This window comes from Lucilia cuprina, chromosome 4 (genome assembly GCF_022045245.1).
Source record: "Lucilia cuprina isolate Lc7/37 chromosome 4, ASM2204524v1, whole genome shotgun sequence".
Lineage (NCBI taxonomy): Eukaryota > Metazoa > Arthropoda > Insecta > Diptera > Calliphoridae > Lucilia > Lucilia cuprina.
Genome location: NC_060952.1, coordinates 95,378,492 through 95,391,156, shown reverse-complemented (window position 1 = coordinate 95,391,156; position 12,665 = coordinate 95,378,492). Strand labels below are relative to the sequence as shown.

At 30.3% G+C, this 12,665-nt stretch overlaps 4 protein-coding genes across 4 annotated transcripts in view; 2 read left to right on the top strand and 2 right to left on the bottom strand.

Moving 5' to 3' along the window:
- Window positions 1-4,260, top strand: part of LOC111676557 (vacuolar segregation protein 7) — a 9,384-nt gene extending 5,124 nt beyond the window's left edge. Inside the window, exons 3-8 of the mRNA XM_046949348.1 lie at window positions 1,585-1,673; window positions 1,745-1,978; window positions 2,034-2,304; window positions 2,374-2,823; window positions 3,827-3,985; window positions 4,053-4,260. Coding sequence (XP_046805304.1) covers window positions 1,585-1,673; window positions 1,745-1,978; window positions 2,034-2,304; window positions 2,374-2,823; window positions 3,827-3,985; window positions 4,053-4,118 — 1,269 coding nt within the window. The 3' untranslated portion in view covers window positions 4,119-4,260. The remainder of the gene's footprint in view (window positions 1-1,584; window positions 1,674-1,744; window positions 1,979-2,033; window positions 2,305-2,373; window positions 2,824-3,826; window positions 3,986-4,052) is intronic.
- A 751-nt stretch (window positions 4,261-5,011) lies between these two features.
- On the bottom strand, window positions 5,012-9,495 carry LOC111676527 (ATP-dependent Clp protease ATP-binding subunit clpX-like, mitochondrial). The gene is made up of 6 exons (XM_023437487.2): window positions 9,080-9,495; window positions 6,448-7,384; window positions 6,092-6,368; window positions 5,882-6,031; window positions 5,597-5,818; window positions 5,012-5,534 (listed from the first exon to the last, which is right to left on the bottom strand). Exons 1-6 carry the CDS (start codon window positions 9,150-9,152, stop codon window positions 5,346-5,348), a joined length of 1,848 nt encoding a protein of 615 aa, XP_023293255.1. The 5' UTR covers window positions 9,153-9,495; the 3' UTR covers window positions 5,012-5,345.
- A 616-nt stretch (window positions 9,496-10,111) lies between these two features.
- On the bottom strand, window positions 10,112-11,304 carry LOC111676550 (surfeit locus protein 6 homolog). Its single transcript, XM_023437509.2, has 2 exons — window positions 11,087-11,304; window positions 10,112-10,900 (listed from the first exon to the last, which is right to left on the bottom strand). Exons 1-2 carry the CDS (start codon window positions 11,190-11,192, stop codon window positions 10,140-10,142), a joined length of 867 nt encoding a protein of 288 aa, XP_023293277.2. The 5' UTR covers window positions 11,193-11,304; the 3' UTR covers window positions 10,112-10,139.
- A 167-nt stretch (window positions 11,305-11,471) lies between these two features.
- LOC111676526 (rho GTPase-activating protein 92B) overlaps window positions 11,472-12,665 on the top strand; it is a 7,729-nt gene continuing 6,535 nt past the window's right edge. Inside the window, exons 1-2 of the mRNA XM_023437486.2 lie at window positions 11,472-11,745; window positions 11,993-12,252. Of these exons, the coding sequence (XP_023293254.2) occupies window positions 11,696-11,745; window positions 11,993-12,252 (310 nt within the window). The 5' untranslated portion in view covers window positions 11,472-11,695. The remainder of the gene's footprint in view (window positions 11,746-11,992; window positions 12,253-12,665) is intronic.

Genomic DNA, 12,665 nt, shown 5'->3' with positions numbered 1-12,665 from the left:
ACTGAACTAGAACTGAACTAGAACTGAACTAGAACTGAACTAGAACTGAACTAGAACTGAACTAGAACTGAACTAGAACTGAACCAGAACAGAACTAGAACAGAACTAAAACTGAACTGGAATTAAATTAGAACTCAACTGAAATTGAACTAGAACTAAACTAAAGATATATAATAAAACAAAGTATTGAATTTTAAAAGGACACAATGGAAATGGTGTTCAAACTAATATGAGAGTGAAATTAAGAATACAAAATTTTAAAATTTCTTAAATTTTTTTCGTTTTGTATTTAAATAAAATGCGAATTAATTTTCTTTAGTTTTCTTTTAAATTTTTGCAATTTTGGGTGTGTGATTAATTTTATCTGTTTTCATGTTTATTTTTATTTGTTTTGGCTTAAGTGTGTGTGTGTTTCTGTATTTTTAATAAAATTGAAATAAAATAAAAATAACAAAAAAGAAAAACAAAATATTTATTTAAATAAAAGTTTATACAACAAATTATTTATTTATACATGTTTTCGTTGTTTTTTCGTTTTTATTAACAATTTTTCTTCTTGTCTGAATTTTTTGTCTAAAATTTTGAACAATTAATTAAATCGTTTATAATAAATTTTCTTTTATAATTTTAACATTCAAAATCATTATATTAATTTTTTATAAAATTTTTTTATTAAAAAGCCATTTCGTAAAGGAATTTATTAAGATTTCAACAAAAAATTTTTTTTAAATTTTCAATCATTTCTCAAGTATTTTAAAATAATTTTCTTTTCTTATTTGTTTTTCATAAAATTACATTTTATAACATTCAGATTTTATTCAATAAAATAACATTTTATTAAGCGATTTATTTAAAAATTTTGACATCATTTCAATTTTTTGTTTGTTGTCATCACCCCTGCTTTCTGAAACGTCATTAATATGTCAATAAACCCTAAAACTGTTGAAGTGATTTTTCTTTCTTCTCTGTGGTATTTTGCCTCAAAAGCACAATATCTCTTTTAAGGAGAGCAACGTGTAGACATTTTATCACAAAAAGGCGTGGGTTTATTTTTTATTAATTTATGGCGTATTTTTTTTTTGTTAGACAGTGTTTGGAGCATCATTTTTATTAATTTATTAATTTTATTTTTATGTCATATGAATTCTCATATTCAAGATCAAGAACCATACAGCAACCTCTATTGTATTAGAACCTTGAACTGGAACTAGAACTGAACTAAAATTGAACTAGAACTGAACTAGAACTGAACTAGAACTGAACTAGAACTGAACTAGAACTGAACTAGAACTGAACTAGAACTGAACTAGAACTGAACTAGAACTGAACTAGAACTAAACTAGAACTGAACTAGAACTAAACTAGAACTGAACTAGAACTAGAACTGAACTAGAACTAGAACTGAACTAGAACTGAACTATAATTGAACTAGAACTGAACAAGAACTAAAACCGAACGGAATTAGATCTGAAATTGGAGTAAATTTATTCGTTCCGTTAATCTATTCCTATTTCTTTAAGAAAAATTCATTTTAAAATTTCTTATAATACAACTCTAATATTTTTAATTTGTATCTCTTTTAAGGTAAAATTACATGCCACGCCCCCACCGCCAGCCGAACAGAACTCAATACAAAGGGAGTTGAAAAATACCAAAAGTGTTTATATACCAAGGTAAACAGCCGTATTCTCACAGAAGAAAAAATATTTCGATTGCTTTATGAATATATTCGACTCTTCCACAGATTTTATTTTCCTCATGGCAAACCCCAACCAACAATTGCTCTGGAGCGTACTTTACGTGGTATTCTTTCAGCTTTCGATACATTTCCCAATAATCAGGTAACGAAAGATGAATTGCCGCGTATATTGAAAATCTGTGGTCTACCGTTTTACTGGCGCATGCCGGTAATGGTATTTTGTCAGCAACACAATTCGGGTCTGGTGGAACGGCAAAGATTTGTGGAATTTTGGAAACAGTAAGTTTTGAAAACAACAACTCTAAAACTATAAAAAATATGTAAATTTTTTTAGAATGAATGTCTATTGCCATGATGATGCCTCTCGTTTTGTGTACATTTTATCGCGTGGTCAACGTATGCGTTCCTATATACTGCCCGAAGATTTAGCTCCCTTAGTGCAAGACGTTGTTGATACACATCCGGGTTTGGCGTTTCTCAAAGAGGCCACCGAATTTCATTCCAGATATGTACACACCGTTATAGCACGAATATTCTATTCGGTTAATCGCAGTTGGTCGGGTAAAATTTCTATATCTGAATTGAAAAAATCGGATTTATTAGAGGTTGGTAAAAAAAATCTGTTAGCAAAAAATTTTCCTGATTTTTTTTTTAATTTTCATTACTAATTTAAGATTATTACCCTGCTGGAGGAAGAGGATGACATCAATCAGATCATGGCCTTTTTCAGTTATGAACATTTCTATGTGATCTATTGTAAATTTTGGGAATTGGATAAAGATCATGATTTGCTTATAAATCAAGACGATTTGGCGCGTCATAGTGATCATGCTCTGTCTACACGTATTGTTGAACGCATATTTTCGGGTTGTGTGACACGTTCGGATAATAAAAAACATCCTGATGATGAACCCAAAATGTCCTATACAGACTTTGTTTGGTTTCTATTGTCTGAAGAGGATAAACGCACACCTACCGCTATTGAGTATTGGTTCCGTTGTATGGATATTGATGGTGATGGTCTGTTGTCTATGTACGAGTTGGAATATTTTTATGAGGAACAACAACAGCGTATGGAATCAATTGGCATTGAATCGTTACCATTTGAGGATTGTCTGTGTCAGGTGAGAATTGTAGAAACAAGTGAACAGAACACAAATAGAACTGAACAGAACAGAACTAGAAGGGAACTAGAACAGAACTACAACAGAACAAAAATAGAACTAGAAAATCACTAGAACAGAACTAGAACAGAACTTGAACAGAACTAGAACTGAAATAGAACGGAACTAGAACTGAGCTAGAACTGAACTTGAACTGAACTAGAACTGAACAAGAAAAGAATTAGAACTGAATTAGAACTGAACTAGAACTTAACTGTAACTAAACTATAACTAAACTAAGAACTAGAACTGAACTAGAACTGAACAAGAACTGAACTAGAACTGAACTAGAACTGAACTTGAACTGAACTGAACTTGAACTAGAACTGAACTAGAACTGAACTAGAACTGAACTAGAACTGAACTAGAACTGAACTAGAACTGAACTAGAACTGAACTAGAACTGAACTAGAACTGAACTAGAACTGAACTAGAACTGAACTAGAACTGAACTAGAACTGAACTAGAACTGAACTAGAACTGAACTAGAACTGAACTAGAACTGAACTAGAACTGAACTAAAACTAAACTAGAACTGAACTAGAACTGAACAAGAACTGAACTAGAACTGAACTAGAACTTAACTAGAACAGAATTAGTTCTGAACTAGTACTGAACTTGAACTGAACTAGAACTAGAACTGAACTAGAACTGAACTAGAACTGAACTAGAACTGAACTAGAACTGAACTAGAACTGAACTAGAACTGAACTAGAACTGAACTAGAACTGAACTAGAACTGAACTAGAACTGAACTAGAACTGAACTAGAACTGAACTAGAACTGAACTAGAACTGAACTAGAACTGAACTAGAACTGAACTAGAACTGAACTAGAACTGAAGTAGAACTGAACTAGAACTGAACTAGAACTGAACTAGAACTGAACTAGAACTGAACTACAACTGAACTAGAACTGAACTACAACTGAACTAGAAAGTTGTATAACATTTCTTTCCTTACAGATGTTAGACATGATAAAACCAAAACGTCGAGATGCAGTCACTTTAAGTGACTTAAAGAATTGCAAAATGACACATGTATTCTTTGATACATTTTTCAATTTGGAAAAATATTTAGATCATGAACAGCGTGATCCATTTGCCTCACAAAGAGATGAATATGTAAGTATTTTAAGGCGATAAATATATTAAAAAGAATTTAACAAAAAACATCTAATTATGTTTTTAGGCCAGCGACTGGGATCGTTTTGCTGCCCAAGAATATGAACTATTAATAACCGAAGAAAATGAGTGATTACAGCCCCTTAAGTGCCCTCCTAATTATATATTTTAATATATTTATTATAAAGAAATTTTTATACCTTTTTAATTAAAAAAAAACAACTATATTATTTTTTTTTTTTTTTTGCTCTTAGTATTTATAGTTCAAAAATGGATTTTTTTTGTAACAAACTTCTTAATTTTGTTGTTAAAGCAAAAATATTTTAAAAGAAAATATTATTTAGTTGGAATTTTAGTTAAATACCTTTTTAAAATTAATTTGTTATTTAATTTTTTTATGATTTTTTTATTTTCCTTTTAAGTTTTTGAATTACTGAAACCAAACCTGTAAAATTCCCTTTTTATTTAAGTTTAAAACGAAATTTTTTTTGGAAATTATTTATAAAATAAAATTATTTTTATTAAATAAAAAACAATTATTTAAAAGCATATATATTAAAAAAAAACTAAAAATAAAGAAAAACAAACCAAAGAAAGTTTTTTAAGAGTGTTTTTATTTATATAAACAAGATTCGAAATCTATTAAGAATAAAGAGATAAACCATTTGGTCCGTTAAAGAAAAACTTCAATTTTTTGTTTAGATTTTTTTTTTAATTTTTTTATTCTTTTTTTGTTTCGTTTAAATTTCCAAAAAAATAATTAATTTACAACTAAAATATACATTATAGTAATTAAATCTTTAAAATATAGTTTAATAATAAACATTTTCTTTATGTTTTACTGTTTTTTTTCACATATTTTCGTTTAAAGTTTTTTTGTAGGTTTTGTTGTTTTCCTTAAGTTTGCTTAAAATTTTAGTTTTTTTCTCTTGATTATCTAACAAAATATTACAATTTTTTTATATTTATAACTAAAAACTGCGTTAATTTTCCTTTCAGTTAAGTTTTGAATATTTCCTAAAGATGTTGTTTGTTTGTTTTAAAACACAGAGAGTTCACAGAGGAGAGGAGTAGAAAAAGTTTTCTTTAAAAGTCTCTCTAAGAGATAAACTAAAAACTTTTGCTCCATAAACAACAGAAATGTTTAAAAGAAAACTATTTAATTTTTTTTTTAACATAAAACTCTTAAGAATTAAACTATTTATAAGTAAACAATTAAATACAAACAAATTTCGACAAATTTAGAGTTGGAAGAGGAGCGGGCAATCAATATAGTTGTAGTGTGGAGGGAGCCAAGTAGTTAATGTTTTTGCGGTTGAGAAAAAGGAAAGAGAAGAAGAAGAAGACAAGTATTAAGAACTTATTGCGTAACACGAACTTTAGCTGTTTCACTATCCTCTGTATCATCGCTAGTAGTCTCTGTGTTTGTTGATTCTTCATTACGTATATAAATAGGCTCGGATTTGCCCTTAACACAGGATGATGTTATATGAACAGTCTTGATATCGGAACCGGGTACCTCAAACATGGGATCAAGTAAAAGTTGTTCCTATGAAATAACAACAAATGTTAATTTATAAAAATATAAAAAAAAATCTTTTATAAACTTACCATAATTGAACGTAAACCTCTGGCACCCGTTTGTCTTTCCATGGCCAATTTGGCAATGGCTTTGATGGCATTTTCGGTAAAAGTTAGATCAACATGATCTAAACCAATTAAAGCCTTATACTGAGGTATTAAAGCATTTTTCGGTTCGGTTAAAATGCGCACCAGCATATTAACATTAAGGCTATGGAAGGGCACAATAACGGGAAAACGTCCAACGAATTCCTACAAGAAAATTTATTTAAAACTTGGTAATACATATAAAAGAAATTATATGTTAAAACTAACCGGTATCATGCCAAATTCAACGAGATCACGAGCTTGTACTTTTGTCAAACATTTATCACGTTCTTCTTGATCATTGTCCATGGGGCTGGCGGCAGATTGAGCAGCACGACGTCCAGAAGCACCAGATGTGGGAGCACCAAAACCCAAATACTTAAATATATAAAAACAAAATACATAATGAACATTCAAAATGAAAATTCAACAACAAACCTTTTCATTTAACCTTCTGGCTATAAGACGATCCAAGCCGGTATAAGCACCCGAGGCCACAAACAAAATATTCGTAGTGTCTACTTGTACAGTTTCGCCACGCAATTTACGCGGTGAATTACGTTCGGGTACATTGACAATAGTACCTTCGAGCATTTTTAACATACCCTGTTGTACACCCTCACCTCCTACATCTCTCAATTGATGTATACCGGGTACAGCACCGATTTTATCTACTTCATCTAAGAAAACAATACCAGTTTGAGCACGTTCCACACTAAAATCGACAAACAAACAAAAGAAGAATAATGATACATATTATTATTCAAAGAAATTCTATATTCAATGTTAATTACTTGTAATTAGCATCTTGCAATAACTTTGAAATCACACTCTCGATATCTTCGCCCACATAACCGGCTTGTGTTAGGGTGGTACAATCACAGATGGCAAAAGGTACATCCAAACATTTGGCTATTGTTTGAGCTATTAGAGTTTTACCCGAACCGGTGGGACCCAACATTATGATATTACTCTTCTCTAGCTTTATTTCATAATTTTGTTTTTCCAAAATTTCCGAACCCGAATCGTGACCATGATGATGACTTTGAGACTGTTTGGGTGGCAATTCAGTGCCAGGAGAATTGGCCATGGTATGACCTATGCCGGTTATGTGCAATAAATCATTGCGTGTGCCCATGGGATCATTCATCATATTCGAGTTGGCCTGTGACATTTGTTGCTGCTGTTGCGGACTCAATTGTGGTAGATTGTGGTGTATACGTTTATAGTGATTGTAGACGGCCACCGATAATACCTTTTTAGCGAAATCTTGACCCACTACATGTTTATCGAGATATTCCATGATTTTTTGTGGTGGTGGTGGAGGTTTACGTTGATTTTTCGGTTCATCTTTAACACTGCGCTTCGTGTCCACTTCGGAGAGTACCACAAAGAAATGATTACATTTGGCACACTTAACGAAGCGTGTCGAACTGACAAAGGTTTCTACTTGTGTACAGGGACTACCGCATTTGGGACATGATAGGAAATTTTTATCATTTGGTGGTTCACCAGAACTGCCGGAGGATGAGCCTGATGTCGGAGCACTGCCACCACTGCCGCCACTACCAACTGAACCCGTTCCCGAGCCAGCTGCACCTCCCCCACTAGCACCAGCTGCTGCATGCGAGAGAGTTATGTCAATTTTTGGACTAGTTGCCAAGTGTAGGCAACGCGTTGTCAATGCAGCTAAACATCCAGCTTGTGTATGATGATTGGAACAGCAAAGGCCTGTGGAGAATAGATGAAAATGGTTAGTTTTTGCTAACAATCTTTAAAAATTACCGTTAGACATGTAATCTCATTTCTACTCTTACACACTGAACATACTTCTACACTATAAAATATATTTTGATAAATGTTACCAGATCTTTTTATGAAAAAATGTGCAAATTAATACAAAAAATGCTAAAATATTAAATTTTTGTGTGGAAAATCAAATAAAATAAAAGCAATTTTTCTTTAAATCAAAGTGCTACATTCCATTTCAATGAAATTTTTGCACTTTAAATACCAAGATGGCAGCATTGATTGTGATTTGACTAGACTATAGACTAAACTAAAGCTGGATCGAACTGTTTTTTTAACATATTCATTGTTTTTTTTTTATCATAAATCATTGTAAAATTTTTAATTTAAGTCTTAGTCAAAACATTTATTTACTTCATCCTACATTTTTACCGCTAACATTAATTTCCATTTTTGTAAACACTGAACATACTCCTCGACAATCATTTCTTACATTAACTACTACTTTTAAATAACAGTAATCTACGGTTTGAGTCTATGATTACAATTGAAACCGAAAGCAGCAAGCGACCATATTCGACCATAATGTACTTATTTTAATAAAAAATCTTAAATATTTTATTTTTAAACATAATAATATTAAAAATAAACAGTGAATTCTAAGAGAGAAGAAGAAGCATCCATCTTAAATAAAGGTTTTAAAATATTTATAAATTCATTGTGGTTGTAGTTCCAATTGTATTTCAATTAATAGCTTTCATTATTATTACTGCTAATGTTGATGTCGCTACATGTAGATTATACAATTAATTAATACAATAGGAAGTTGAAGCTTGTCTTTTTAGCAACAACAACTAACTGCTGCGATCTATGCAGGCGTACTTAAACAAAATAAACCTTAAAAAAACTTGACTTATAAAATAAAATGATGAAATATGTATAAATAATTTAACAAAATTGGTACAATAACCTTAACATTACCAAACACAGACGAAATGAAAGACAGACAGACAAACCGATCGGGTTTAATAAAAAATAATAAAAACATGTTTTTATATGAACATTAAACAAATTCTAGGCTTTAAATGCTATATGTCTTTTAAATATATATTGTTAAAGGTTTTATTATAAATAAAAACAAGTGGTAAACAACAAATAGCAATAAAGAAATAAATTAATTGAAAACAACAACAATAAAACTAGACAATAAATACTATAGACAGTGATTGAAAATTGAATCGAGTGATAAAAATGACCTTGATCATGTTAGTATGAAAGCAAAGGGGAGGAAAAATTAATTTGTTAGAAGGAAAGTAAGGAATTAATTAGAATTAATAAAAATTTACTAAAAAAATAAATTCCAAGGAAAATATATGTTTTTAAATAAAATGATTCATTTAAAATTGTTTATTTGTATTTTGCATAATTTGTTTGCTTTCAAAATTAACAAAGTACCTATCTAAATAAAACCCTAAAAAATTGTTAAATTTCAATAAAAAAAAACAACGTAAAAAAATAAACACAATTTTTTTAACAAATTAAACAATTGCGCTCTCTTTTTTTACAATATACGTGCTGTTTCACAAATTTAAATACACAAAGAAGCACGAAAAATTGGCCTATTATGAAATTCTTGCCACTTTTCCTTAACTTTAACCAAAGAAAATGAAAACTTACCTCTTAACCAGTAGTAATGGATTCCAGCTTTCGGCAGCTGGGACAGCAACACAATGTGGCGTACAACACTCATAATCAGACCGGAACAACCAGCAGCTCTGTTATCTTTTGGATTTAGTTACAATTTCTTAAAAAAAAAATTAACACACAATTTGCTTTTCTAACACAATTTAATTTTTCCTATCGCCACAAATAATATAAATGAGTTTACTTTTACACGTCAAATTTGTTTATTTATTTTTCCTTTGTTTTCGTTGTCTTTGTGTAGTAGTGCTTTTCTTTGGAAAAAAATGGAAAATTAAATTAATTTTTTTATTTAAATACGCAATTTTTTAAGCACTTTTTTGTCAAAATAATATATAAAAATATTCAATCTTTTCTTTTCTTCTTGCTTTTTCTAGTGCTTTTTTTATTTTGTGTGATTTTCTGCTTAAATTTTTGTCATTTCTTTTCTTCTTTTGCTATTTTCTTTAAAAAAACAGAAATGTCATGACAGTTTTTGGTATGTTCAGTGTGGGCACAGTGTTGTTATTTTTAAGTTTATCTTTTGAATGTATTTCTTCCTAATGTTTGGAAAATTTAAGCACAGTTTCTTTACTTAAAATAATAGAGTATATAATTGAAATTCGTTGTATTATTTGAGAAATAAAGGTATAATTTGTTTGTCTTTATTTGCGTGTCTATCTTTATGTTTTTTCTTAATCGATAAACACAAGAACGTTATGGAGGTCAAGATTTTGTTAGTAAATTACACTTAAATTAAAGTCTTCTACATATTTGGGGACTCTGATCATTATGCAGAAAATAAAGGTCTAAATTCTAGCTAGTTGAGACTCCTATTTGATAGTTAGTATAATCTAAATTAATACGTTTATAGCCTTCAATGTATTTGTCTACTTTATAGCTTAAGTCCAGTTTAAAGTGTATTCCTTCTTCTAGCCTATTACTCTCACACTCGGCAAAGAATTCTGTTAAATTATAATACAATTTAAGATTAAGACGCCTTTCCGCTCAAAAAAAAACAAAGAAACATCCAATTCTTAAAAAATCTAAAACTTTATTAAAAACCAGGTATAATTCTGCCCTTTTTCGAGGCTCTCTTAAGTTTTCTAGTTTGTTTATCCTTAATACGTTTATTAATATTTTCATTGCGTTTCTTCTGTCTTGAAGAAATATCCTGCTCGACCTTCTTCTTGCGATCAATCCATTGTTTCTTGGACTTTTTATTTTCCACTTTACGTTTTTTAATGGCCTTGTATAATAGTTTAGGATCATCCTTAACCTTTTTACCATCCACCTTATCGAAAGCCTTTTTCCAGGCAATTTCATTTTTCATTTCCAACGCCTTTTCGGTTTCACCCATTTCTTTTAGTTCATTAATTTTCTTATCGGTTTCTTTGATTTTCTTCAAAATCTCACGGGGATTTTGATGAGAATTCTTTTTCTTCTGGGCAAAATCGAACTTAGAGAACACTATTTTTCCTTCTTCATTGAACACTGGTTTGGGTATGACAGGTTTAATATCTTTTTTATTTTCAATTTCGTCTTCTTGGTTGGTATTAGAGTGTTTGGCTTGTTCATTTTTCATGGATTTAGCAGCGGTAACGAGTACTTTTTTGAATTCTTTATTTTTCTTTAGTTTTTTCTCCTCTTTTTTCTTGCGTGCCTTTTCCGAAATCGGCCCCTTTTTCGTTTTCATTTTATTTTTAATGGTATTTAAACGATCTTGCAGTTCATCAATAGAAGATGAATTCTGTTTGGCAGGCATTGATTTTGAGACTGTTTTACTGGTGGTCAGTAGGTAAGCATCGCAATCGGTATCTGAAATTCGAAGAAACAAAAACAGAAAATACTTTTGTTAATAAAATTTGTGTATTTATGCAGTTAATTATGTGGAGTTGCGCCTTCTGGTTGTTGTTGGAGAAACAGTTCCAATGTTATAAAGTACATTCTTGAGAAAATTGTCGAGTTTGCTCCCACAAGAATCCATACATTCCCTGCACTTACCTTCTATTGAGTCTGGCACGTTGAAAGTCAATAGTAAATCCATAATTTTTTCATTTTCCGAACGCATAAACGTTAGTAAATGTTTTTTATCTATTTGTATGGTCATTTTAATTAATAATTTTTAAATATTATTAAACAAAAATTTAATTTTTAATAAACTACTACCACAACACGTGTATTCAATAGCAAACGAAACGAAATCAAAACAAAATATAAAGAAAAACACAAAAAAATACATGACAGTTTGTAGCAAAGCTGTCACAATTCTCAAGCAGTATGTTCAGTATAGGAAGACAAAGCGAACAGAGTTGTTCCTACTAGCACACACTGAACATCTAGCAGAAAGTGCGAATATTTTTTTATTTGTATTGTGACAACTGTCATTTGCATTTTTATACGTTCGTCTTGTATTATCAAAGAATGACTAATTTTCGTGAGTGTGTTTTTGTTTAACAAAAAAATTAATTTAAAAAAAAATATAATAAAAATTATTAATAATTTTATGGAATATTTAAAGAAATAAAAAAGAATTTAAAAAAAGTGCAAGAAAAAAAATAGATTACATAAATTAAAGAAACAAGTTTTTGTGTGTTTTAAGAAGGATTCAATATGAAAAAACAATTTACCAAAATTAAAATAGCAGCTGAAAATCTTTCAAGGTAAAATTGTTATTTTACAATTATCTAGTATGTTTGTTTTTGTTTTTTTTGTGTAAGCTACTCTTATTGGAGACGGCTATAATGTCTGCGAAAAAGGTTACACGGCCGCACATAACAGCTTGTTGTGTCGGAATGTGTCTCTGTAATAATGCAACATTTAGTTGATTTTTTTGCGATACACTACAACACAAAGACTTTTTAGGGTGTTGTCGATCTAATCATGTAATTTGTTCTCCTTTCCTTGCAGATCTAATAAGCCAGATCGCAAGGATTTTGAATTAGAAACCATCGAAAAACAAGTGGAAAAATATCGCGATGTCTTGGATAAAATGGTGCGAAAATTGCCTACTGTGCCCAACAGTAGCAGCAGCGGCGGTTCAGCCGACTTACAAGAACGCGATAAACGCATTAAAAAACAAACACACTATAAAATTGGCCAAGCCCTCGAAGAGTCATCAAAGGAATTATCAAAAGATATGCCTTTGCATCATGTTTTAGTAAATTGTGGTAAGTTGGTGATCGAATTTCCTATGTTTTAAGGAATCTCAATCATGTTATTTCTTAAGTTCAATTTAAGGGAATTTTGTTGTTTTGTGTTTAATTAAGAAATGTGTTTCGAGTTCTGTGTGTCTGTTACATTTTTAATCAATTTCTGATAAGAATTCAATATCCGCCTTTTAATATCTATTATATACTTGCTTACTTTTCAACACTTGGTTGGTGTGTTATGTTTGTCTTTCAACTTGTATTTTTATTGCAGTTAATAAAAATTCTAAAAGGCTATAGATAGATATAGACTAGACTATAGACTTGACTATAGAATAGACTATAGACTAGACTATAGACTTGACTATAGACTAGACTATAGACTAGACTATAGACTAGACTATAGACTAGACTATAGACTAGACTATAGACTA

What these genes read in the sequence shown, in the direction of transcription:
- LOC111676527 (XM_023437487.2), bottom strand. Translation starts at nt 9,152, where the DNA reads ATGAGTGTTGTACGCCACATTGTGTTGCTGTCCCAGCTGCCGAAAGCT. An exon ending in CCATTACTACTGGTTAAGAG is followed by an intron (nt 7,385 to 9,079) that starts GTAAGTTTTCAT and finishes TATTCTCCACAG; the next exon opens with GCCTTTGCTGTTCCAATCAT. An exon ending in TTGAATTTGGCATGATACCG is followed by an intron (nt 5,819 to 5,881) that starts GTTAGTTTTAAC and finishes ATTTTCTTGTAG; the next exon opens with GAATTCGTTGGACGTTTTCC.
- LOC111676550 (XM_023437509.2), bottom strand. Translation starts at nt 11,192, where the DNA reads ATGACCATACAAATAGATAAAAAACATTTACTAACGTTTATGCGTTCG. An exon ending in CGTGCCAGACTCAATAGAAG is followed by an intron (nt 10,901 to 11,086) that starts GTAAGTGCAGGG and finishes TTCGAATTTCAG; the next exon opens with ATACCGATTGCGATGCTTAC.